Source organism: Lissotriton helveticus, chromosome 4_1, assembly GCF_964261635.1.
Source record: "Lissotriton helveticus chromosome 4_1, aLisHel1.1, whole genome shotgun sequence".
Lineage (NCBI taxonomy): Eukaryota > Metazoa > Chordata > Amphibia > Caudata > Salamandridae > Lissotriton > Lissotriton helveticus.
The window spans coordinates 981,038,916-981,065,654 of NC_136063.1; the positions used below are offsets into that span (position 1 = coordinate 981,038,916).

Sequence of the window (26,739 nt, forward strand, 5' to 3'; positions counted from 1 at the left end):
TAACCTGGTTTGTGTGTTAGCTTAAGTCTTTTGGCAAGTAGTCCGCCTGAGAAAGTTAGGGATCCAGAACCCTGAAGAATGTCCCAGACTGGTTAAGGCTACACATTAGGGCAGAAACATGTTGGCTTAAGAGTGACGATTTGAGCCATTGTCATCAAATTTATTGTATCATTTTGTTTTTCAGACATACCTGAGTTCCGCCCCACCATTAAAAGTGATATACCAGGGAACCGCAAGGTATTTTTAATTAATCTGGCTACCGTCTCTACCCATTCGTTTTTATTTAAGAACGCTCTCCTGCCAGGGTCTGTCTGGCAGTCGAGTCCGCCCAGGCTGTATTATCCTACCAGGGTGGGGAGAGGTTGCTGATGATGAAGCATAACACAAATGTGTGTGGTCTTCCCTCGTTTTCTGGCAGGAATTCTGTGACATCCATGCTCTGGACTTGGATCCCCAAAATATTGGAAACAGTCCATCTTTTCTACTTCTTTTTTGTGGAGCTGTCATGGAGCTCTTCCCCTCATCCGCCTGCTTAGCTTATCTCTCTTGGTATCATATATCCCAGCAGGTGTATGGAAGGTCTTTAAAGAATTTGTAGCATAAGCACAATGAAATGTTTCTCTCAGTAGTGTTCTGGATTATAGACGATTGTTGAGATAATCCATTTATTGTTTCATTATTTGTATTAAGACGGAACCTGGTTTTATTGAAGGAAAGATCACAGCATGTTTTACTCCTGGTCAACCATTTTACATGAACAACTGATTTTCACAAGTGAACTTGCATCAAGGCATCCAAAGCAACTGATTGAAGGAAAGGGACTCCTTCAATAAGTTCATCGTTTTGCACCACCAAGGAAATGACTGTGGCTCTACAATGGATAGATTAAGTCTAGTTGGGCTTAAGTGCACACGTAAGGGTGCTGCCATACATATCTCATGGCCATTTAAACATGCAGGCCCCCAACCCTCCCCTCTATGTTTTCAGGCCATTGGAACTTTAGATGAGAAAGGACTGATTGGTTGTTATCTCACACAATGTAGGCACTGGTTGACCTAATTTTCACCCATTGGTTGTGTCATGGTTTTAGTGTTAGTTTGATTTGATAACTAGATACCTGTTTAATGGTTACTGTTTATTATACTTATGGAAAAGTATATGTTGAACAGCCTTGGAAAAAGTATGCTTAGGATACAATGAGCATTGGCTGTGAGGCTCAAACAGCCAATCTGATTGCTTCTTTAGCTCAGAGAAGATTTGTCAAGCTTGACGAAGATTACAATATGCAAAAAAAAAGAAAACTATTAATTTCGTAATTTGTCTATATAGCTTTGTTTACATAGTGAGCTTCTTGATATATAATAGCTTGTCCCTTAATATGCCCCCAGAAGACCAGCCTCCGCAGCTAAGACATGCAAAACTTTAGATAAGTTGCACAACCTGTGTGCTAATGCTTCCAAGATTTCTTATCACCACAAGAAGGACCCTGATCAAAGACAGCCGACATAGTCACTGAAAGAGCCCAGAAGCCAGACTTCTCGTGGGGGCGGGACTTTCCTACCTCTTGAAAAAAAATAATTAATAGTCGACCCACTAAAATGTCAGATGATGCCAGGATATGCACTGCAAAAGGACTCTACTGGTGCAAAATAGCTATAGAAATGCCCAGCTGTATTCAGGGATCCCAGCCTTGTAGACTGGAATAATGTGTTGCCTAAGTAAGAATTGTGTGCATTTGGGCCAGTATGGGGGCCGGTAAATTCTGAAAAACAGCACATCAAAATTCATCCTGTAAAAGGTAATGCCTTTGTACACCATTTCTTTGTGTTTTGTTTGTTGCTGTTTGTTTTTTAGAAGAGCGAGGTTGGGGGGGGAGTTCAATCAAGGGCTTTCTCCATCAAATTTACTTTACAGTGTCAACACTAAATTCTAATTTATTTTATTTTAAAAGTAAAAATGTTCTTACATTCTGTAATATAATCTGAAAAGCGCTATTTCATGCTTCTGCCTAGTCGCTGCACAACCTTACCTGTTGTTCCAGATACTTTTGAAGAGATCCAAGGCTTCTCGTAGTCTGTTTGTGCTGTTGTCTTCCCTTATTACCATGTTGTAACTGCTACTAGCCGCCACAAATATTATAGCTGTAACATCTGTGTGAAAACAAATACAAAGTGCACAGAAGAGTTAAAAATTGCAATAGGGTGCTTGACACTTGAGCTTTACTTTTAACAAATAACACTTCCTGATTCTTCTAACTACAACCATCCAACCTATACCCTGGAGGCATTAGTTCCCTACTTGATTTTAAAGATGATTCCAAAATAAGTAGATCAGTTCCACTTAATATACATTAGCAAAAAGTGGTCTATGTGTCTATGCAGAAAATATGGAATTGACAGGGGGGAGCTTGTCAAGCTGGAAGATGGCTGCTCTGTAGCGCTGCTCCTCCTACCTTACCAATAATCAACACAAATCAGCCCCAATAGACAGCACAAACTGTTGGCTCATGCTGCTGACCTGCATATACTGCAACGGTGGCGGTGAAAAACCCAGAATATGTGTGCCGACTATCGCGGCCTTGGGGTCTGAAGAGCCAGGCGTGCCTGTAAGGATTGGATTGGGATTAAAAATTGGCCCAGGCATGCAAAAACAAAGTGGCCTCCATTTGCATATTGCCTTTCCACAAAACACTGCTTCGGCTAAGTTTTATAAAAAAAGAAGGGGGGGGGTCTCTGACAGAGGAATGTTTACTTAACTTTACTTAGATTTAAAAAAATGCATGGATTAGTTCACACTGGTGAAACACACCTGAAAACAAGTGAGGCCACTTCTGCTTAGGCACCCTGCTAAATATGTATACATTAATGGGCCAGCCAAGCGAGAGAAAGGGAGTGACACCTGCGACCGTTGGTAAAATGGAGGTAATGGACACCTATCTGCCTCCAGAAAGGCCACTCAGGCACCCACTGGGCCGCTGGCATCATCCGAATACCACAGACACCGTCCAAATCGGCTCCCCAGGCTGCCCACAGCTGGAACTCTGATACCGGCCCCATGGCCATTGACCGAGTGTCCGCGTTACCAATCTGACCCTAGTGCCTGTGGCCTTTCGAAATTTGCTGATCGCATCACAATTGTGTTCTCTGGCTGAGGGTGGAGAGAGGCAGCACCTGTGCCGACCAACGACTTTTAGAGCAGGTGACCCAGTGAGTGCAGCCACCTGCCCTGAAAGGCAGCATGGAGGCGTGTGTCGGCCTATGTTAGATTACCAGTACTATATAGGCTGGAGGCCCTGCAGACATGACGACTGAGCTACTGAAAAGGCCCTGCCATGCTAGCTGCCCTTTGTCACCTGATGTGCTCAGAGGGCATGGAAAGCTGTATAATGCGAGTTCTTGCTGCAGAGCGCAAACACATTCCATACTGGGAGTCCGGCTCATACAGAGCGCTGCAAAATAATCTGTGCACCCAGAGAGGCACTAGTGGGAACCAAAGCATAGCCTTCAAGCTGTGATGCGTGCTCATCACATACTGGACAGCAAAAACCCTGTCTTGGTGCCCTCCATCACAGGGCCCTAACTGGGGAATGAACCCGAACGTGACTGAGCTACAAGCAGGTAACCTCATAACACTAACAGAAACTGCTAGACATCAAACGGCTGCCAATATCTATGAGGCAGATATCTGCTTGAGCTGTGTGCCGCTAAGGTAGCATCCCCCCGCCCATCATGAGAAACTCAGACCGAACACAACCGAAGGATTATGTTACTTACCCTGTAAGCATCTGTTCTTGCCATGTAGTGCTGTAGATTCACATGCTTTGCATACTTCTGCCATCTAGTTTTGGATTCGGATGTGTGCAGTTTGTTTTTCTTTGAAGAAGTGTTTCAAGCCTCAAGGTAGAGTGACTCCTCCTCTTGGGAACAATGCGCATGGGCACCGACTCCAGGTTAAATTGTTTTCCCGCAGACAGGTGGGAATGGAGTAAAGGGTAAGATGAATATAAATTGCAACGCCCACAGGTGTCCGGGGAGGATGGAGAAAGCATGCGAATCTAAAGCACTACATGCCAAGAACAGATGCTTACAGGGTGAGTAACATAATCCGTTTGAGGCATGTGGGGCTGTAGATTCGCATGCTTCCTCCATCCTCCCGGACACCTGTGGGCGTTGCAATTTATATTCATCTTACCCTTTACCTGCTTTGCATAAACTATAAAACAGTGCCCTCTAAAAGCGGTGGCTCAACTGTGGGTGTTGAAACTGTTTTAAAAAGTGTTTTTAGCACACCCTGTCGTATGTTAGCTTGTTTGCTTGCTAAAACATCCACACAAATGCTTATTGAAGGTGTATGGCGTGGACCATGTAACTGCTTTGCAAATATCAGCTACTGGGATATTACCTAGAAAAGCCATTGAAGCCCCTATCTTATGTGTAGAATGTTCTCAAGGGGGAATGGGTAAAGTCCTTTTGGCTTTAGCATAGCATGTTTGAATGCATTTTACTATCCAGCAGGCATTGCCCGACTTGGATATGGGTTTTCCTTTGTGTGGTAGTGAAAATGCAATGAAAAGGTGCTTTATTTTCTGAAAGTCTTTTGTTCCGTCAATATAATACATAAGTGCTCTTTTTACATCTAGTGTATGGAGCGCTCTTTCTAATACTGTGTCTGGGTCGAGGGAAAAACACAGGTAGCTGAACTGATTAAGGTGGAAAGCAGAAACCTCCTTAGAAAGGAACATAGAGTTTGTGCTAAGCACAACCCTATCTTTGTGTAACTGGAAGAACGGCCCTGCCAAGGTTAAGACCAACATGCTTAAGTGAAGTGTGGCTATAAAGAAAGCTACTTTCCATGACAGTAATTGTAGTGAACAATGATGCAGTGGTTCAACTGGTGGACCCAGAAGTCTTGTTAAATTTATATTTAAATTCCACGTTGGTGCTGGTGGAGCGTGAGGTGGAGTTACTTTTATGAGGCTCTCTATAAAGGCTTTGATGAGTGACAACTTAAATAAGGACAAATGTTGTCTATTTTGAAGGTAAGCTGTGCCTGCGGCTTGGTGTAGTCTTATGAATGTAAAAGCCAAACCTCAGTTTTTGCAACAAGTAACAAACAATGTGTTGTATAGTAGCCTTAAATGGATTGATACTGTTATTGCGACAGTAAAATACCAATCTTTTTCATTTGGCTGCATAAAACTCCCCGGTAGTAGGTCGAAAGGCTTGTTTAAGGATGGTATACATTCAGGTGGGGGATTTAAGTAATCGGATTCTATGACCACAGGAACAAATTGCTCAGTTCAGTCCCTTGGCGTTTGGGTGCCTGATTTCTCCATGGTTCTGAGTGAGAAGATCCTGCTTCAGGGAAAGCTTCTTGTGCGGAACGGTATAATAGGACACTTGTTTTAATGCCCTGTGCAGCAGTCTATGCAGAATCAAGGGCGCATCTGATTGAACTATTGGAGATGAACTTGTTATCATCTACCATCTCTTGCCCTCACTTTTTGTACTTCTCTGGGAGGTGCTTGAGTAGTTTCTCAATCTCGTTCCAGTGGGCACAATCATATGTGGCAAGGAATCCTTGTATATTAGCGATGCGCCAGTACCTGGCAGATTGTGCAGCCACTCTTTAACCCGAGGCATCGATGAGCTTACTTTCCTTATTGGGAGCAGGCGAGTCACTCTGTGCTTGTGAGTTGGCCCTTTTCCTTGCATTGGAGACCACTAGTGAATCTGGTGCAATCTACCCTCTGATGTAAATTGGGTCTGAGGGTGATGCCTTGTACTTCTTTTTAACAGAAGTAATGATGTGTGTTCACGCAGGGTCTTTAAAAATGTTATCAGTATGATGAAGCATACCCTTGAACATGGGGAGATACTGGGCCGCCCTATTCGTGGTGGAGAGGGTCTCAAACAGGAAATTCTCTTCTAAGGGTTCCTTATTTAAGGGTACCAGATGGTATGTAGCGGCCCTGCTGATAAGCTACTTACAGGAGGTGATGTCATCAGGAGGTGAGGGTCCATTGGGTATAGATCTGGATCTGTGTCCCCTGGAGGGTCCACATAATAAGCTGACCAAGGTTCAGGTGCCATTGGTGCGTCAAAAATAGTCTTCTGTGTCTTGCTCTCAATGTTAAGACCCCTGAGAGGTGATATCAAGTGTGTCACCCTGTGGCTGTGAAGGAGAGGGTGAAGATGGTAGAGGAGGGGGTTAGAGGGTAGTGGGGGGGGAGAGAAAATCAAGGACTGGTTGGTTTATCAGTCTTTGTTTTCTTAAGTGGCACAGGCTGATCAATTGCTTCCCAAAAGGAGAGTTGTCACTTGTGTGACGGTGGAGCTGGTGCAAGGACCACTGCTTTAGATAGGATATGCCCAGAAGGGTGAATATGTATTTGCTTTTGTGTGGCATCGAGCTTCTCCTTCATCTTATGGAGGATAGGCTCTACAGCGGAGGCTAAGTCCTTGTGTGCCATTTTTGGTGCAGAGATATGTTTTGGTACCGAAGTTGGTGGTACTGAAGAGGCCAGAGCCAAAAGCTGTCAGCTTGGTGCTGAGGTGGAGACTGCAGCTGCCACTGTCACATCAAGCAAAATTGTTCAGGATTGTTGCCTGACCCCCCCTGATGGACCTCATTTATTCTGTGTCCTCCGCGTTTTGGAAGTAATTACCACATTGTGTTAGGTTTTTCACACTATGAAGCAATCTTCAATCCTTGAGCTTATCTGACACTTGCAGATCATCTGACAGCTTCCACCCAGGAAGGGACACTTAGGCAAGTCACCCCACTTTTTGGGCTGTTAACACTCCCACTTGTCCTGAAGAAGACCCACCATGACATTCCAATAATGCTCTGTCAGGGTTGAAACGTCGGCAAATCCATATGGTTAAGATCAATCAAATCTCTGGTTACTAAATCAATAAGGCAGCCTGCTGTTCACCAGAGAATGCGGTCATTCTGAGTGCATTCTATTTCCCTGTATAAAGAATTGTACATAATATCACTTTGTATATATGCACTGCACCACTATCACTGGGCACTTAATGTCACCATATCACATGTCACTTTGTCAGTATTTCTTGTATTGACAGCCTTCTGATTTCTAGTAAATTTTGCTTTATACATATATGCAAGAGCCTATTGCAAGCATTTATTAGTAGGTGTTTTTCTTTAAATCTGTGTTTCTACGTCACTTGATATGTGTTCCAACATCTTTTGTGATACGTTTCATGATTTAACCAATGTAAATGCTATACTTGTCATACTTATTTCATAGGTATCAAGCAACTCTTTCGGGTTTCTTTCAAAGCGGTTGGGTTCTACGCGACAGAACCATTGTAGTTTATTGTATACATACCCAGGTTCTGAGGGACACAGGGTTGCCCCATTGTTGCCATACTAGGCGGAGGGCTTCAGCAGCAAGTGCTTCGAAGCAGAGCCGGAGGGCGGGGTATCCAAATCTGATTTTCGGTGCTGACCATGGCCCGATGGCAGTGGTGGCCCAGGAGATTTTTTCTCGATCAACCCAGAGTGTTTTTTAGGTGTGGGCACTGGGTTTTTGGTACTCATGGTACAGCAACCAGGAGGAAGATCAGTGTTGGCATCTGAATCTGAGTCCTCGATAGAGATCCCTCTTCATCTGCAGCTGAGGCCTCAAAGATCTCCTCTTCTTCCTGTTTGACACCTTGAGCCAAGGTGTTGGATTCCTCATGGAAGCCTCTTTGCTGCATTTCTCTACCTCGTACTCCTCGATCCCAAAAAGTTTTCTCTAAGCGAAAGAATTTGCAGGTCTCACAGTCTTCTTCCCGGTGGTCGGGGACAGGCAGAGGTTGCAGACCTCTGCCTATCCCCAAGTTGGTTCACAGGTACTTGGAATGGCACCATGGGTAGAAATGGTAAGGAGCCTGTTCAATCAGCAGATCATCGTTGATAAAGACGAATAGAGAGAAGTAAAGCCCTATGGGCGAGGCCCAGCTTGCCATGATCTAATCATTTAGGGCTGACGGGTGATGTTTTTCTTTGTTCAAAACACAGAGGGTGATAACGCGTCAGAGAACAATACTAACAGGGTACAAGGGAGAAATTATGAACCAAAAAGAGTCTGAAGCGATATCGAGCTGGAGCAATGGAGCACATGACTGAACCAGACGGTGGAAAGAAAACAATTTGACATGAAGTCAATGCCCATGCACAGTATTCCCAAGAAGAGGAGTCACTATCTCATGACTCAAAACACTTCTTTGAAGAAAAAGAAACTTCACACTTCCGGACCCAACACCAGATGATTGAAGTATGCAAAGCATGTGTATCCACAGCCACACATGCCAGGAACACTTAATTTCAAAACTACAAAATCCAGTATAACACTAGATGGGGAAGACTTAGCTAACATCAGCCCAAACTGCTGCAGGAGAACTAAGCGATGACGGCCTCCATACTGAGTGAAATGAAGCAAAGCCTCAAAAAGATAGACGGTATGAATGAGTGCCTCACCTACAGATTGGACCGCATGTCGGAGGGGCTTGATAAACATGTTGCCACAATAGATTTGGTGGAGAGGCTGATATCTGACCTGGAGGATGATGCTGTCATGATTCGCTCCCTGTGCTCTCGTGCCCACCACCAGGGGGCTGAATTGTGGGGCTTTCCAGTGTTCTATTATGCCTCCAGACACTCCCCTGTATGCATATCCTGACTTCCAGGCATTTGGACATCATTTAGGAATTGACATCCATTCCCAATCCATGCCGGGTTTTGTGAAAGCCAGCCTGCTTATACTTGAAGCCAGCCTACTCATGCCTGAAACTCCATTTCCCAGAATTCCCTGCTCACTGCTTTGTCTCCACCCCTGCAGGCCAAGGATGGGTGGAGGAATTCAGCTCACCTGTGGCTGACTGCTGCTAGCCTGCTCACACCTGATGCATATTATTACCGTGAGCTCTTTGAAGCCCCAGCTCCCTTCAGGCAAAGGTTGGTCATTGTAGCTGTTTACCGGCGAGACCGATCCTTGTTTCCAGTGCTCCCTGAGCTTTTGCTGTTCTTGTTTCCTGAGCTTTAGTTATGCCTTGTTCCTTACCTGCTGCTGTTTTCCTTGTTCCTGAATTAGCACTGCCTGCAGTGCTACCCTGACCCCTGAGCCTTAGTATTCCTTGTTCCTGAACTGCAGCAGTTTCCCTTATCCTGAATTAGCACTGTTTGCAGTGCTACCTTGTTTTTTGAGTTCCTGAGCTATAGCTATTCCTTGTGCCTGAATTAGCACTGCCTGCAGTGCTCTTGTTTCCTGAGTTCCTGAGCTATAGTTATTCTTTGTTCCTGGGTTTCAGCTATTTCTTGTTCCTGATTTGCACTGCTAGCAGTGCTCTCTTGACTCCTGAGCTGTAGCTATGTCCTGTTTCTTGAACTAGCACTCCTGTAGTGCTACCTTGACTCCTGAGCTTTAGTAATTTCCCTGTTCCTGAACTAGCACTGCCAGCAGTGCTACCTTGACTCCTGAAGCTTTGGTAATTCCTTGTTTCTGAACCTGCACTGTCTGCAGTGCTGCCTTGACTCCTGAGCCTTAGCTCACTTGTTGTTCCTGCCCCAGCACTGCCTTTTATGCTACTTTGTTTTCTTGATTCTTTAACCTGCACTATTCTAGTATACCCCTGTAGCCTCCCCTTCTGTATATCCCTCTCCAGTCCCTGCCTTTCTTCCCAATTCCTTGATTCCAGTTCCTAGTTTGCTGTCTTTCTATTCTGCTGTTTTGCTTCTGTTGCCTTGTGTTTGTTACCTGCTTTCTGCCAAGTGTGCCCTGTGATTTCCTTCCTTTCCTGTTAAGCACTCCTCCTTTCTAGCTCCTTGTCTATTGTGCTTGTGTTTAGTTCTACCCCCTTGCTGTTACTGCCTTGTGTGTTCCTGTTTGATCGCCAGGATCCGTGGGCACAGCTGACTACCTAGGTGGTGTTTCTTGTTCACTGCGAGTATTGTCTTTGAGTTGCATTTATAGCTTCACCATAGGTATAAGCTCCACAGACCATGCCTTTGCCTGCATATCCTACATGTGGGTATTTGCAGTCAGTACCTGTAACGGCAACTGTGGGTAAGAAACTTACTGAGCTTCAGTCTTACTGCGTGGAGCTCCTGAGTGCTTTACCCCACACCCCCTTTTATTGTTAATGTTGTTTCATATATATATCTTGCACGTTTGTCCTGGGTGTAGTTATTCTGAATGCTAAATTGCTTTGTGAGTGCCCTTCCTTTCTATGTCTTACCCATTTTTTTCACTTGTACAGGCTTCCCCTTTGGATCCCTCTTTCTCCTCTAACCCCCTGCATGATCCTGGGCTGCACTGTACTCCTCTTCCTGTATAAGCTTTCTACCCTGTGCCCAGTCCTTGCCCAAGTCCCTGACTGTGTTCCCCACATAGTCCCGGACAATCCCTGACAGATGCCATGACCAAAAAACAGACAAGGCAAGATAGAGAAAGAGATAAAAACCAAAACCTAAGACCTAGACCAAATCTTTACGCAACAGGATCACTGGCATCTTGGAGTCTACCCTGCCCAGCAACATGGAGATATTCGTGAAGCGCCTATTAACAGACATTCTAGGCAGAGACAATTTTTCAAAATGTTTGTTGTGGAGCGAGCTCACCACTCGCTGGCACCAAGGCCTGTCCAGAGTGCTCGGCCCCAACCAATCATCACCAGGCTGCTCAATTACAGGGACTGCAATGCAGCCCTGCACAAGGCATGAGAAAAAACACTCTCAGACATAAAAGAGCCAACGTTTCTCTACTCCTGGACTCCACGTTACAGGTCTAGGAAGTTAGGAAGCTGTTTCTGATGGTCAAAGATCCACAAAAACTAGACACTCTCAACATAGAGTCCAGTATACTCTATCCAGCATGTCTCGAAATCAATATGGAAGGGAGAGCGCACATATTCAATGACCTTAGACAGGCGCTACATGCACTGAAGAAACACCCTAGTCTGTGTTTGACTACACCATACAGTGACTGGTGCGACGATGGGACATGACAATGATGATCCATAATGCACACTTTATGTTCTCCTGAACAGCTCCCGATTGCTATATAGGTGGTAGTTGAAGAGACACGCTTTCTGCCTTTTGAGAAAAACTGTGTGGACAATATATTCGGGCAAGTGCGGCCCGATTTTTCTAGAATTGTATGAGAGGGGGACTGCATGAAAACAAATACAGAGAAGGACATGCTTGTTATTTCGCAAGCGTGACTGTGGTCAGCTTGTGAATCTTTTTGATCTTGAGTGCATTTCTCATGCAATCTTTGTTGTTAAATGCACCTCACAGCCAGGTTTTTCGAATTATTCTCAGGATCGCCACTTCACGTAGTGTAATTTGGGCACGGTGTTAATGCCTCACATGTCGGATGGTTACCTGTCCCCACTATTTGATGCTCCTTTGACAGGCAATGGCTGTACCGTTGAAAAATGCAAATCTTGTACCCAAGCAACTGTTGGCATTCTCAAGAGTCCTAAACAAGTCAAAGCTTGGAAACCATTGAATGGAGATTGAATAGAAGTATAGAAAATGTCAGCTTACTTATGGATAAGGGAAAAAGCACATCTAGGAAGGCAAAAGACGACAAAATCCGGAGTCTGTAAAATACATCTTTAGAGCTACATGTATTGGTGGATGGGCACATTACTTGGATATCGATGACATCAAAATATGGCCGAATGGGATATATCCAAAGGAAGAGATCTTCTTTGGAGAACATATAGCTTTTAGAGCAGTGTATGTGAGGCGGGTAGCATATCAGCAACAGAAGTACAGGAAATGCCACAGAAGCAAAGAGATTCTGCAGAAGAAATTCCACAGAAGCAAAGAATTCTGCAGGTGAAATTCAGCAGTAGCAAACAGATTCTGAAGATGAAAGAGGATGTCCACACCAATCTAGGTTCTCCAAAATATCTAGTTCGAATTTAGTGTGTGAAAGCTCACAGAGGTGCCCGGTGCAGCTATCCCACTGGAATGTCAACTAAATAACCTCAGTCCAGATTCCAAAGGTAACGGCAACAAACATGCACAAATTACATATAACATTTCAAACACAGCAGCTGTCTATCTAATCTAGACACGCAAACACCACAATATAGCATAAACATTTAGACATATAATATATAACACCAGGACAAGTGGAAGTTCATTAAGTTGACTGAACTGCCACTTGAGAGTACATTCAAGAACATGGGAGTGATAACGTGTCCGAGGTCTCCGTGTGACACCTCATTTACTCCTGCAGTATTCACCATTTACCAGCACACTTTCCCACCTGTCACTTACCTGGTTCTTAAATCAAACTAATGAGGAACAAACCAAACTTCAATATGTGGCAGCTTTGACATTTTCATACAAATCTGGTACCTGGCAGAAAAGTATTAGCTTACCATTAAAACATTGGATCCATTTCCGTCTTTCATCCCTTTGACCACCTACATCAAACATGCTGTGAAGAAATCAAACATTATTGTTAGGACTGTGGACAGAAAAATTGAATACAAATCTGTCAATTCTTCTTTACGTTGATGAGGCCATTAAAATAACCTTACATCTAGGAAGAAATTTATGTTAGACAGATATTTGTAGATTTTTTAGAAGGAACAAGTTAATGCAGAGCCTAAAAGTTGGCATTGTGTTAAGGGTAGGACAAGAAATCACATATTTCTGTAATAATGAAGGGGTGGATTACAGTAATACAAACTCAGGGGTGTGGATATCTGGATGTATGACGTTACATTGCAGGCTATTACAACGCCTGCCTTTACAACGCGGTTTTTACATCGCAAACCTTTACAACGCATAGTGCTTTTAGGCGTTGGATAGTGATTTATTTAATTTACTATTCCAACTCCAGTCCCCGTGGATAGTAGGGAAGGTGTTGGATAGTAAATTAAATATATTCCCTATCCTAGAGCGCCCCCAGCGCAATGCGTTGTAATGGTTTGCGTTGTAATGACCGCGTTGTAATGGTAGTGCGTTGTAAAAGTTTTGTTGTAAAGGTTGTTCACCTGGATATCTACTTTTCACAGGTTGCTTTATAAATCTACTTGTCCTGTAAAAACAACAATCCACTTGTCCCTTTGGTACCACGTAGCCAAATTATGTCAGCAATTTCATTATTTAAGAGCTCTGATCTATCTAATCATGTCAGGGCTTCTACTATAGTAGGGTTTGATTACTAGCAATTTCCTTATTTTGCCACTTTTCAGCAGATCTGCGTACTGGGGCTGGAGGTAGTGGTAAGCAAAAGTTCCAAAGTTGGGATGCCCTTTCGAATCTGTCCAAACCTACTAACCTATATGTTATAATGGTTTTCACCAGCTCTTCTCTAATCTTTTCCAAACTGAGAATGGTTGGAAAGTTACTCCTGATGAGGGCAAAAGTAAAACTCCTTCCAGAGTTGGGGAAAAAGTGGTAGGAGGGAAAGAGAACGTGTAAACGCCAACAGATTTTCACATGAGCAAATCTACACATGCATATGTGCTCCTGCTAAAATGAGGTTCACAAATCCATGAAAGTTGTAAATCTGCACTAATGCAAGGACATATATGATGGGTGGAGTTTTGTGACTTTCTTAAAGAACTGGGCTCATTATTAGGTCTGGTGTTAACCAAGACCTTTTGTTTTTTATTCGAATTCTATCTCTCTCCCTATCTATTTATTGGCTGGCTTCAATGTGAGTGACAACATTCTGCTCTTTCACAAGGAAAATATAGGCACACAAAGTAGTTTTGTTAATTGTCAGGGACTACAGCGGCAATGGGTGCATTTTGAGACCCAAAAATATTTCTGCTTTTTGTCAATCTTTGTCATAATGGTGAGGACCCAGCGGCTCCCACATCAATAAAGTTTTACAAAAACCATATAAAAACAAGACACGCATTGACAAGAACAAAAGGCTAGCCATCCATGTCGGACCTGTTGGATTTGCCAATGCTGGTTTGTTTTCATGTTTTCCAAAATCTTGTTGAAACTGGTTACAATGAATTTTCATTATGAATATTTTTGGGAATGCTAGCATGCATCAACACGTTTTATTAAATGATGCTTCAAAAATGTCACAGTAGTTCAGCTAAACGTTTTTCCTAGTTGCATTTTTGTGAACATTTTATTTTGAAAGCAAAGAATTATCAATCTTGCTGTCAAGCTTCTAAATAAGAGAGCATTCTGGAAGCATTATATGTAGCCTCATATTGTTAAACCAAGCAAATGTGTACACACATTTTTATACTAGAACCACTGTCAGTATTACAGTCCAAGCTTATAACATTTCCTCGGAGCACTCATCCTAATAATAAAGACTTTGCATTAATGAACCATAAATACAAGCTCAAACAGCATTAATATATGGGCACAAATATTATTTTAACTACAGACAATGCCTTTCACTGATCCATAAAGTGGAGCCAAATGGTTTGTGCTGCAAGGGGTTGGGCCTACTTGTCCCAAGGACAAAATAAACATGAAAACTTGTTGCCACTGACCACACACAATGTCCTGGGCATCGGACTACAGGAATTCCACAACCCTGAAATTACACAATAAGTAAGGGTATTTATGCTGCCAAATCTGGTCTTCGCCCGAAAAAACTACTCCCAAAATGTTTAAGTTCTATTTAGATTTAGTTAGATTCCTACTGTTTTTTTGCCACCTCAGTACCAAAACCACACCCTGACTGCTTACACCTGTTTTAATATACTGTCTGTGCCAGTCAATACAATTTGTATGTGTATAAAACAAATTACCAACAATTAGCCATGGGAAAAAAAGAGACCTGTATCATGCACCGTTGACATCATCGTTCAGTTGACTTTCCATAACATTCTCTCCCACACCTGCCGAGCCTGTCATCAATAAAGACCAATCATTCAAATCCTCATACTTATTTGGATTTCTTCGGCAGTAGCCCATTCCTGAACATCCCTCACGCAGGCACCTAATATGGGGGGACATATTATACAAAATTACAGTTGGGAAAGCAAGTTATAAGCTTTCCCAAGAGGGCATAGTAAGGAGTCGGACACTGAAAATCTTCTATGTCCACATTTTGTCAGGGGAGTGGGGGTAACGAGCACCAAAACCATTCCCTAAAAGGAAAATCTGTGAGATTCCATGGAAAAAAATACCTATCTTTAGGCTTTAATACAGAGTAATAACAATCTACCCTTAAATGTCTATTGACTTTAATATAAGCTTTTCACAATAAATATGTTAGGCCTACCGTCCTTACTGTGACTTTTCATTGTAAACAATTACACCTGTAACTTTTATAATTGGCTTGTCACCATAATCAACTCAAAACTACTGTGTTGGCCATAAACGCTCTCACAAGGCACCCATCAGGTATTCCCTATCAAATATGTACAACACACAGTTGCAAAATCAATATAAAATCCCCACTAATAGAGCTTAATAAAGGTTTGTTGGACCTGGCCTTCTCTACAGGGTCACCCCCAAACATTTTGTCTTTACCGACCACTTTTGGCTGAATTTATTTTTGCTAGTGTGAGGACTCTGCACTTTACCTCTGTTAACCAGTGCTAAAGTGCAGTGCTCTCTCCTCTAAACTTGGTAGAATTGGCTGACATCCATTTAATTTACTTATAAGTCCTAAGTAAATTAGTACTACATGTGATCAGGTCTCGTAAATTGAATACTACTAGTGGGCATGCAGCACGGATTCTGCCACCTACTTAAGTAACCTGCATGTGCAGTTTTAAACTGCTGTTTCAATTTGGCAAAATAAACCTTTTACCAGGCCCAAACCTTCCTTTTTAATATATGTAAGTCAACCATAGAATGGCCCCGGGCAGCCAGAGGGCAGGGTACAATGTATTTCAAAGGAGGGCGTGTACTTTTAATTTTTACATGTCCAGGTAGTGTAATACTCTTACATTCTTTTTTCACTACTGCAAGACCTACCTCTCCAATAGGATAACATTGGAAGTATCTTATTACATTTACAAAGCTAATTTCCAAATGGAACTAGGTAGCCAGTTAATGTTTGGTATCTCTGGAATTGTAAATAAAAATCCTCTCTTATGGTGAAATTTTATTTTAAATTACAATTTTGAAAATGCCACTTTTAGAGAGTTGCCATTTTCCTGCCTCAGCCACATAGTGTCTGTAGCTGTCTCTGGACCAAAAGACTGGCTGTAGTTGACAGTTAGGCTTTGTGTATTCCACCTAGCCAGCAACACACACTAGGGAGCTTAAGTGTGCCTGTATGGGCAGTCACTGGCATGATAGGGGATGGGGAGGGGAGCCGGGCACATCCCTACTTATACTTCAATAGGCTGTTTCCTGCCTCCACACAAAGGGCTACATACCCCCTGTACTTCATCTGGAGCCAAGGCAGGGAAGGTAGGCTACATGGGGACTGCAAAGGGAATTTCTAGAAGCATCTCCCACCTTCTTAGGAAAGGGCACCTGGTAAAAATATTGGACACTCCTGGAAGTGGGCCCGAGGTGCTTTGCCAGCCCCTGTGGACCAAACAGAACCAACCCATGTCCTCTGCAGCGTGGCACAAGCCCGAGCAGAACTGGTGCATCACTGCTACTGCATGGAGCAGACCTGTTGCTATGGCGCACATCACCTTCGCAGCATCTTCAGAACAGCCGATGCATCCTCGGTGCAGGCCCTGGCATCCCTCGTCGCCGTACTCAGCATCGCAGCTCCTCAGAACCAACACATCACCTTGACTGCTCAATGCTTCCTCGACACCGGTCTTTCCATTGCAGGCCCTTCTCAACACGATCATTAAAGATGATGCAGGACCTCCCACTGCAGCCTCACCGCAGCATGGCACAAGCCCGAGCATAACCAATGCATTGCCGTGTGGATCAGACCCGTTGCAAGGGGGGGGGGACTCATCACCTTCGCAGCATCTTCGGAACCGCTGCGACGCAACACTCAGCAGTGCAGGCCCTGGCATCCCTCATCTCAAGACTCTGCATCATAGCTCCTCAGAACTAACGCATCCCCTCGACTGCGCGATGCATCCTCGGCATCGGTCTTCTCTTTGGAAGCCCTTCTCGACACGATCATCAGAGACGATGCAGGACTTACCATTGCAGCCTCAGCACATCTCGGAACCGAACGCATCGCTTCGACTGCACGATGCATCTTCAACACAGATCCTCGCAATGCACAGCAAACCAGGATTTAAGGTACTCTGTTCAGCGGGTCTAACTGGGTCCATGAAGCCTGTCCACGCTCTATCGTGGTTGGCCTGAACTTGAGACTGTGTCCGCGTCCAGCGTGACCAGATATCCACAGTTAGTGCTTTGTGCTTTTGGGGCTATTTGTACTGACATTTTCAAAATTGCATGTCTCTGGTTCTACTGATTAGATTTTGTCATTTTGCCCTTGTTTTATAAATCAATTAATGCATTCCTCTTTTACAATTCAGATCCCTCAAACAAGCCTTTCTAAACCCTTCCCTCTGACTCTTCCCCCTCCACCTGCTATTAACTCAAAAAAAGAAAAAACACTTTCTAGAATAATCCCTCTTCTATTCCTTCACTATTCCTTGTCAATACAAATAATGGACTAACATGTTTACCACTCAAATTAATTTCTTATTTCCCTATACTCATTTCCCAATAACCCTGTTTGGGTTCTGGAGAGCGTACTACCCACCAAAAACTGCTTTAAAACCTCATCAGGTAAAGCAAGCAATAAATATATAAATGCAAACCTTTTCCATCTTCTATCCATCCACTATCCTTCTCTATCCAAATAACAGACTAACATACCCACCACTCACATTTAATTTCATATTTCACTATACTAATTCACCACTAATCCTTTATGGGTTCCAGAGTAGCGCGTCACTTGCTGAAAAAGCACTTTGAAGCATCATCAGGGGTAGTAAGCGCTATATAAATGCAATTACAATACAATACTTCACACATTTTGCGGTTACTGATCTGCAATCTTAGACTAACATTTATTGACAACCCCTTAGTCTATTAACTTCATTTCTAGCACTACCAAATGTGTGTCCATCTTAAAACAAAACCCACACCGCTTTCACTTTTTACTTGAAAGTGCTCACTATCTCAGTGGTGATATCCAGGTTCAATTATTACAATTCCTTTAGCCTCAACATTTCACAATGAACAGCAGCAATCCAACAGATTAATAGAGTATTTATCTAAAAACCACTGTTTCCTAAAATGGGTGCCTTCACAACAGAGAAATACTTCAATGTCCATCTCTGCCATGTCAAAAATGTGAGTCAACTCCAAGCGTATGATTCTCAAAGGGAAGTCTACGACTAAGCTCAATCAACTATCTTCAAGTTTCTTCTATTCAGCTAGATAAAAAGATAGGTGCCCTGATTTCAAGCAGGAGAGATTGACCTGTGGTATTTCTCTAGGTCAAGATTATACAACTGGGGATGTGTGGTATTCCGAGAGGAGGTGGGCTAACATCATAGAGTTTTGACCTCCTAGCGATTGACCAAGAGTCTGTTGCCAAAGTAAACAAGTGCGATCTCTGTAGCGGTTTTCAATTAAAGGACTGCCATGTAAAAGTACAAAGCATACTCTTTGCATTTTTGCGTGACAGCTGCTTGTTTCAACATAACTTCAACTGGATTTGACACTCAGGAAAAGACTATCAATTTGGAAATCCGCCACTACATTTGTACAAAAATGCAAATTGTGTTTATAGGTACCAGGCGTACCATGGCACATAGGGCACCTTCAGTCAGCCTTGGCTTTTTAGCCACCACAACTTTCCAATCTTGTTTTTTTCAGGGCATACTTAATGATAAACGTGCAACCACAAGCACCAGAATACCAATTGTTGTTGGCCAGAAGATCACAGCTGTGTCACACTATAGGCACACAAGTACCAGCTATGTATATCTGTTCTACGTGCTTGTGAGATGCATTGCCCTCTTTGTAAATATTGTGTTTCATGTGTCTTCTTGTTTGCACTATTCTTTGTTGCACACACCAAGAACTAAACAGGCTTTATTGTGTATGCATGGAGTATCCCACCATAGACCTTCATCAATCATCTGCAGCCATTCTCCATCTGCTCAGCTTTTGACTGTAACAGTTATCTCAAATCCCCCGTTGCAGCTCATCGCATGCCATGAGCAACTACTGTTTAAACCTACGTATTTCCTGCTGATATTAAAGGTCAGTTAGAAGGTAAGTTCATACAACATAGGGTTATTTTAAATCTCTGCAATTGATAAAAAATCAAATCTATTTTGCTTTGTATACGCAACCACTTCAATGGGTGGGCTCAAGAGGTGGATTTTGCAGCAGAAAACGACATTTTATTGGCACTGATGTAGACAGTATTTAGGGAGGAAGGGTTAGGAAAAAACAGGTTGTGAAACAGCAACATTTTGGAAAAAATGTTGAGCCTCTCCCATGTTTGAATGTTTTTTTTGTATTGGCCCATGATTTTGAATGAGGTCACAACATTCTACAATACTGCAAGGATCAGAATGATTTCCAGTCAGACCGATGCCTACAGGAGGCCTGTAGGGATGTGCACGATTCACTTGTGTTCAATTTTGGGGGCACTCATTGACATCCTCTGGTCTGGGCGTCCATGACAAATGCCATCGCATGTGATGGGCCCAGTTATCCTCCTGGCTTAGGAGTTTTGACACATCTAAGGGGCCCAGACAAAGACCCACACATATGAGAGGCCCTGAGGGACAACTTTACATAAGGTCCCATCACCAGAAGCCTTATATCTGAAGAAGCCTGGTCATCTGAGAGACCCTGGTAGACGAGCTTAAATCTGAAACTGTGACCAAGACTTGTATCCAAGGCGCACAGATAGAGACCCTTTTTGGGGTCTGGGTGAAACTGATAGACAACTCATGCCAGATGGGCGCGACCAACGCTCTCACATGACGGGAACTGACAGACATTTTTGACACCAGAAGGGCTTCGATTTTGAACCTTTGGTCCTAACATTGAACATTTTATCAATAGAACAGCTTTCCCTTGTTTCATTATTACCAACCTCCCCAAATATTTAGTCAATAAGCCTTCTGTTCTAAAACTATAATACAAACGCAGACGAAGGAGAAGAAAGTAGCTGCTTGTGATGCTCACCTTAAACAGAGAATACATATCAGCCTATTGTACAGAGTATGAGAGTGGGTGACTCCCATATATATTTAGATGGCATTCTTCTGCAAACCTTTCTGGGTAGGGCTGAATTTACCAACAGACTCTAGAGGTGTGCTGGAGGCATCTTGCCTAATGTTACACACTAAAACCTATCCAACAGTACGTCAGTATGTTGGTGATAACTGTAGATGGCAATGGCCACAACACTTACTGTATGCAAACAAGGAAGGTAAGAAGATACAATTGGAAACTTTTATTCTCAATTAACAGAGAAGCTTCTGGCCTCGAATGGGACACCACAGTCCACTCATCAGAATCAATGTTATCATGCATGCAGGTTAAATTCAGTTCTGCTGTGGAGTGAGCAGCACCCTGTGGGAAACAGGAGAGTGGTCTTCTACCCTCTTTATCTGACCTGGACCGGGTTTGGAATGGAGTGATAATGGCAAGACTAAGTCACTGAGCCGCTACGTTCACTCACTGCTACTTAATTAAACAGTGAGCCGATAGCTTTGGCTTGAGTTTGTTAGATTTCCATTTAAAATCTCATTTACTCTTGCAAAATTTTAGAAAAAGTCAACAAACAAAAGCAAAAACATTTAAGCAGAATTTCGCCCTGAAGAATAACTAAACAGGTTTCAGAAAATCTCAGGAGACAAAGCCAGTGCTGGCAAACATAAGGACAAATTTCTCCATCACCTTTGGTGAAGGCCAGTTCAATGCGCTGCCAATGATAACGTGGAGCACACAATCATATGGAAGGGGCTTAAGGAATGGTGGATGTGTTAAGGATGGCCCTGGGGTGGGTTTCACCATTCCTCCACAACCAGAGCCAGCCCATTTGAATGGGAACATTCTCAGGACTTGTGACAGTATGAAGAATGTCCTTGGTGATTGTGCTTCTGACAATATGAAACCAAAACATCCCAGAAGAATGGTACTGAGTATCTCCTCCTCACATGGACAATCAAAGATTTACCACATTCATATTTTTACTTCCAAATAAATTTCCAAAGTGCTGAAACACTGTGTGCAGTGAAAGACTGTAATCCTATATTACAGCTTGTAGTACACACCCAATTCAGAATAGACCTTTCAACAATTTAGGACCTTGGAAAAACCCCCATCCATAAGCCATGTTCCCAGTAAAAAATTGAAGATTGCAAACTTCAACTGCAACAGACCTTTTATCACACAAACAGGGCAAGGCAGGCTTGGTGATAGTGTACCTGTCAATGGAGTCAGAAGTATGCGAAACCCCCAATCTATTTAAACACCCTAGTTTGGTACATCTGCAGAAAAGCATTCAGGTTCCAGGACTCTTGTTAGCGTATGCCTTACAAGGAAGGTTTTGCAACCTTACAAGGAAGGTTTTGCAACAGTCAGACTTTAAACCAGGCAACTGCCATTGAAAAGATGGATAATGTAAGACTGAGTGTACCATCAAGTCATCTCACCCACAGCTACATTCCATTTAGTTTTCAGTGCAGCCAATGTAATTTAAATAATAGGATCTGGCATGCAATGAATACAACTTCTTCGGACATCTTGAAATCCTGTGTGGTTAAAGTAGCAAAATGGCTGTGGGTCTTCTACCACAAGAACCATTTCCATTTGGCTTTTCTACCTGAATGTTAACCTCTCAAATGTTAAGCTTTCAGCTTTTGTAAATACGCTATTTGGCCTGCTGTGGGCCCCTTTAAACCAACAATGTCAATTAGGACTTCTAATAAAAACATTGATTTAATCTAGTACTTTCCTAGAACCATGTAATGCATAATGCACTTATTTAAAGCATGTGTTAATTTGCTACATAATAGTTCAAGTACTCATTAAGGTCACTAAAGTGAATGAACTGGTTCCGTCAACCTTCAGTTAGCTGTTGTAACATAACTGACCACAAACAAACTGGAATTGGCTATTAAAGTCAATACAACTGTATCTACTGTTTCACTTGGCACAAGTCCTACTACTCCCTTTAACCACCAAAGCGGTGAATGTTGGAACTCCGAAACATCAGACATCGACTTGGTAAGCTCAGTGATGCTAATGGTAGGATCTTACCCCTGTACTTCTATGAAGGTGGCAGCCCACAGGACAGCTGGTTGGGAGATCGAAAGCGATGAATGGCGCTAAACAACATGACCTGTTTTTTTTTTTATACAAGTCATGACTAATTTGAGCATTGGTCCTCTGAACCTATATATTACTTTATTTTTCAAAGGCAAATATCGGAGTATTTAGAACGTATCAAATGGCAGAAAAGGCTTTTATCAGAAAGTGGCTGCCGGGTAACCCCATTGTTTAGTTAGCTTCTCTGCCTTGTACTAATACGAGAGTATGGCTGGACAACTAGTAGGATGAATGTGGCGGCAGCAACCACAACATTTAAGAGGCACTATGGTTCATCGTGTAATCTAGGCCCACAATAATAAGGATTCTTTCTTTGGAATTTACTTGTTCGCCCTTTGACCTGTGAGTCAGTGATGAGGATATGCATGTTCAAAATGCCATTAGTATACTTACTGAAAATTTACTTTGTCTACTTGAAATCTTGTTTCAAAAATCCCTGATGTCAAAACTCTGCATCTTAAAAGGTCCTGCAAGAAAAAAGAAAAACACATTTATTCACTGACCATTTTCTGCAAGAGCAAAAGCTAGCAGTCACACTGTTCCCTTTCTGAATCAATGCCGCCCATAAACATTTATTTACACAAATACTTGAGTATCTCAGTGGTCTTGCAATGTAGTTCGGAATATTAAATACAGTGATTGATTTGGAACTTTAGCAAATTGTAGGAAGAGCATGTCCCAAGGATGGCTCGCTCTGGTTTGAATGTATCAACCTCACTCATTAAGCAATATAACGCTCCTGGTTACCACGTTTATATAGGAGTCTTATGAGACATGCGACGTGCTTGTTAGTTAAAGAAAGAAAAACACACCCTAATCACAACCTAAACATACTTAAAGGTTAGGGATACTGTTGTATTTATTGTTATAGCTCAGTGCCAAGTTCTATATCAGCTACTAAAAGCACGCCCAGTGGTCCGGCTCAGAGCTATAATGGGAGAATGGGTAATTATCAAATAGCATAGTTGAAGACAGAGGGGCAGTAATGCTATTAGAACCTTCCAATTACAGAGGACGAAATGCTCCAAATGAAATGCAGAGAATCAGAAATAGAAGCATTGGAAAGTTGAAGTAGAAGGCCTATACCAGTGACTTCTGGCTCACTGCCACTCTAATATCTTCATTAGAGATCCCAACATTCCAATCTTCTAAAGACCTTGAAGGAACACTTACTTTTTTTCACTCTATTGGGTGCTCAAGTATTTTCTAAGGTGCTTTGAGTGACCAGAGTGTTACAAAAAACAGTGGTCCCTATTCGTGGACACAATGGTATACTGAGCTGATAATCACACACCTGATAAGTGTTATGTCTTTTGTCCAGCCGGACAAGGAATTTATTCAACAATTTCTTATAATAAAACTGAATTAACACTTTAATAACAAGTGGGCACAGCCGTGACCCACAACAGTCAGACAACACAAAGAACAGAATGGTAAAAGGAGCAAAGCAAAAATATGTCTGTGTACTTGTAGTCAGTGTTACAGACAGAGATTGTTATAACCACACCATTGCATTTCACAATATTTTAAATGACATATTGCATACGGGGTTTTTTTGGTCGACGACGTTTCGATGCCTAAGTTAAATGAGGGGCATCATCATCAGGACACAAATATAGTCATTGTTGTCTTTAAATATTACACTGCCTTTTAACGCAATTGCTTATCGCATCAGGCAATTCAACGGATCAGCAGATGCCATGAACAATGGAGGAATCGGTACTGCAGTTTCCAGCGTGGAAAGTCGTCTGGATTGGGAGCATAATAGCTCGATATGCAGAAGGCGGCAGCGCTGTGGCGGACGGTGGGGTTCTGGTGTGCCAGAACCCCACCGTTTTTGATAGGTACCCATTTTTTCTATTGTTATGGTCATGTGCCTACATCTTTAGTCCGTATGTGGTATTTGGTAAGTTGAAAGTCTCAGGTGCACTATTAAACAAGCACTGGCGTAGCCAACAGGTCTTGTCTTTGGGACCTTATAAGTTTTTAGTCATGCAGCACATTATACTGGGTATTGTGCCGCCAGGGATTGAAGAGCTATACAATTACTACACACTGGGTCGTACAGTGTGATTCAGGAATGCACACTTACTTCAGGAAACATTCCAAGGCTTTTTAACACACAGACTAGTGCCTCGATGCAAGTCAATAGCACTATAACATTGTGTGTGTGACCGCACCACTAGGGTATTGAACAGCCTGTGAAACAAGCATTTGCAATGCAATAGGGCTCGCAGTAGTAAAGTTTGAGGGATTATTATTGTAAATGACAAAGTTTTTTTTTTTCCTTTAATTTTAACTTGTGGAAAATTCTAACTTTGGCATTTACAATGCTAATAGTGTTAATTAGTGGAAATGTGACACCTATAGCATTTGTAATGCAAAATGTGTTGTCTTTACATGACTTTGATGTATTAATATTAAAATTACATTTTTTCCCCCCAATATTTATTAGTTAAAGTCATGAATTTGTAATATATAATGGCAATAGCGTAAACTTTTTTAATTTTTTTTGATGATTACGTTTATTGTTTTTTATAGTGATGAAAATACAAGAACAGAAGTGAAAGATAAAGTTTTTTTGAATTTTTTTATAAAAAATTATGAAAATTGAGAGAACATATTTTAATATGTTGTTGTTGAATTGTTGCACATATTGCATGGGTGAGTGGCGTTGCGTGGGTGATTTGCGTTAACTGGCTGGGCGTTGGTGAGTGGACTTGCGTGGGTAAGATTTGCGCTGCGTAGGTGAGAATTGGGCTGCATGGGTGAGAGTTGCGCTGTATGAGTTGCATTGCGTGAGTGAGTGGCGTTTTTTGAATGAGTGGCATTGCGTGGGTGAGTGGCGTTGCGTAGGTGAGAGTGAAGCTGCATGGGTGAGTAGCGCTTCATGGGTGAGTGTGGCGCTGCGTGGGTGAGTAGAGCTGCGTGGGTGAGATTGGTGTTGCATGGATGAGTGGCGTTGCGTGGGTGAGTGGACTTGCGTGGGTGTGATTTGCGCTGCGTAGGTGAGAATTGGGCTGCGTGGGTGAGTTGCGCTGTATGAGTTGCGTTGCGTGAGTGGCGTGTTGTGAATGAGTGGCGTTGCGTGGGTGTGTGGCGTTGCGTGTGTGAGTGGCGTTGCGTGGGTGAGTGGGGTTGCAAATTTGCATGTGTGTGATTGTTAAAGAGTACACGGATATGCTGGGGTGCAGCTGGAGGGAGTGCACAGACATGCTTGTGGTTAAGAGTGGCACTGCGTGGCTGAGTGGCGTTGCGTGGGTGAGTGGCGTTGCGTGGGTGAGAGTGAAGTTGCATGGGTGAGTAGCGCTTCATGGGTGAGTGTGGCGCTGCGTGGGTGAGTAGAGCTGCGTGGGTGAGATTGGCGTTGCATGGCTGAGTGGCGTTTGTTCATATTAGCCGTTTTTGAACAATAAATACTTTATTTAGGTGCTTGAAGCAAATGGAGGACAAAGAAATAACTGTGACTCTCAAGGTGCATTTCATTAGTGCGCACTGTGGTTACAGCAGAGCCGGGAAGCGAGGCAGGGCCTGCGGCCCTGAATAAGTGACGGGAGTCCAGTAGCATGTGGTTACAGCAGAGCCGGGAATCGAGGCAATAAAAGGGTGCACGGATTAAGCGAGGCAGGGCCTGCGGCCCTGAATAAGTGACGGGAGTCCAGTAGCATGTGGTTACAGCAGAGCCGGGAAGCGAGACAGGGCCTGCGGCCCTGAATAAGTGACGGCGGGGGCGGGGCAGCGGAAGCCTTTGATCGTAGCTTCAATTGTGGATGTGGCAGCGAAGCCTATGATGTGCCAAATGCTGCTGGCAGGGGGAAGGATCGTGCAAGCTCGTTCACGAGGAGCTTGTCACGTGATTCTATTTCTCGTGAACTGTTGGGAATCCGACTTGAAGAGAGCCAATCAGCTGCCTGAATAGCCTTTGGGGAAAGAAGCGTGGGTGAGTGGACTTGCGTGGGTGTGATTTGCACTGCGTAGGTGAGAATTGTGCTGCGTGGGTGAGAGTTGCGCTGTATGAGTTGGGTTGTGTGAGTGAGTGGCGTTTTGTGAATGAGTGGCGTTGCGTGGCTGAGTGGGGTTGCGTGGGTGAGAGTGAAGCTGCATGGGTGAGTAGCGCTTCATGGGTGAGTGTGGCACTGCGTGGGTGAGTAGAGCTGCGTGGGTGAGATTGGCGTTGCATGGCTGAGTGGCGTTTGTTCATATTAGCCGTTTTTGAACGAGAAATACTTTAATTTAGGTGCTTGTAGCAAATGGAGGACAAAGAACTAACTGTGACTCTCGAGGTGCATTTCATTAGTGCGCACTGTGGTTACAGCAGAGCCAGGAAGCGAGGCAGGGCCTGCGGTCCTGAATAAGTGACGGCGAGGGGCGGGGCAGCGGAAGCCTTTGATCGTAGCTTCAATTGTGGATGTGGCAGCGAAGCCTTTGATGTGCCAAATGCTGCTGGCAGGGGGAAGGATCGTGCAAGCTCGT

General features: G+C 43.3%; 1 protein-coding gene across 2 annotated transcripts in view; it reads right to left on the bottom strand.

Annotated features, from left to right (window-relative positions):
- GNAL (G protein subunit alpha L) overlaps positions 1-26,739 on the bottom strand; it is a 955,956-nt gene that overhangs the window by 60,748 nt on the left and 868,469 nt on the right. For both annotated transcript variants that reach the window (XM_078687601.1, XM_078687602.1), the window contains exons 7-9: positions 22,660-22,733; positions 12,408-12,466; positions 2,030-2,150 (exon numbers count right to left, since the gene is read on the bottom strand). In XM_078687601.1, coding sequence (XP_078543727.1) covers positions 2,030-2,150; positions 12,408-12,466; positions 22,660-22,733 — 254 coding nt within the window. The remainder of the gene's footprint in view (positions 1-2,029; positions 2,151-12,407; positions 12,467-22,659; positions 22,734-26,739) is intronic.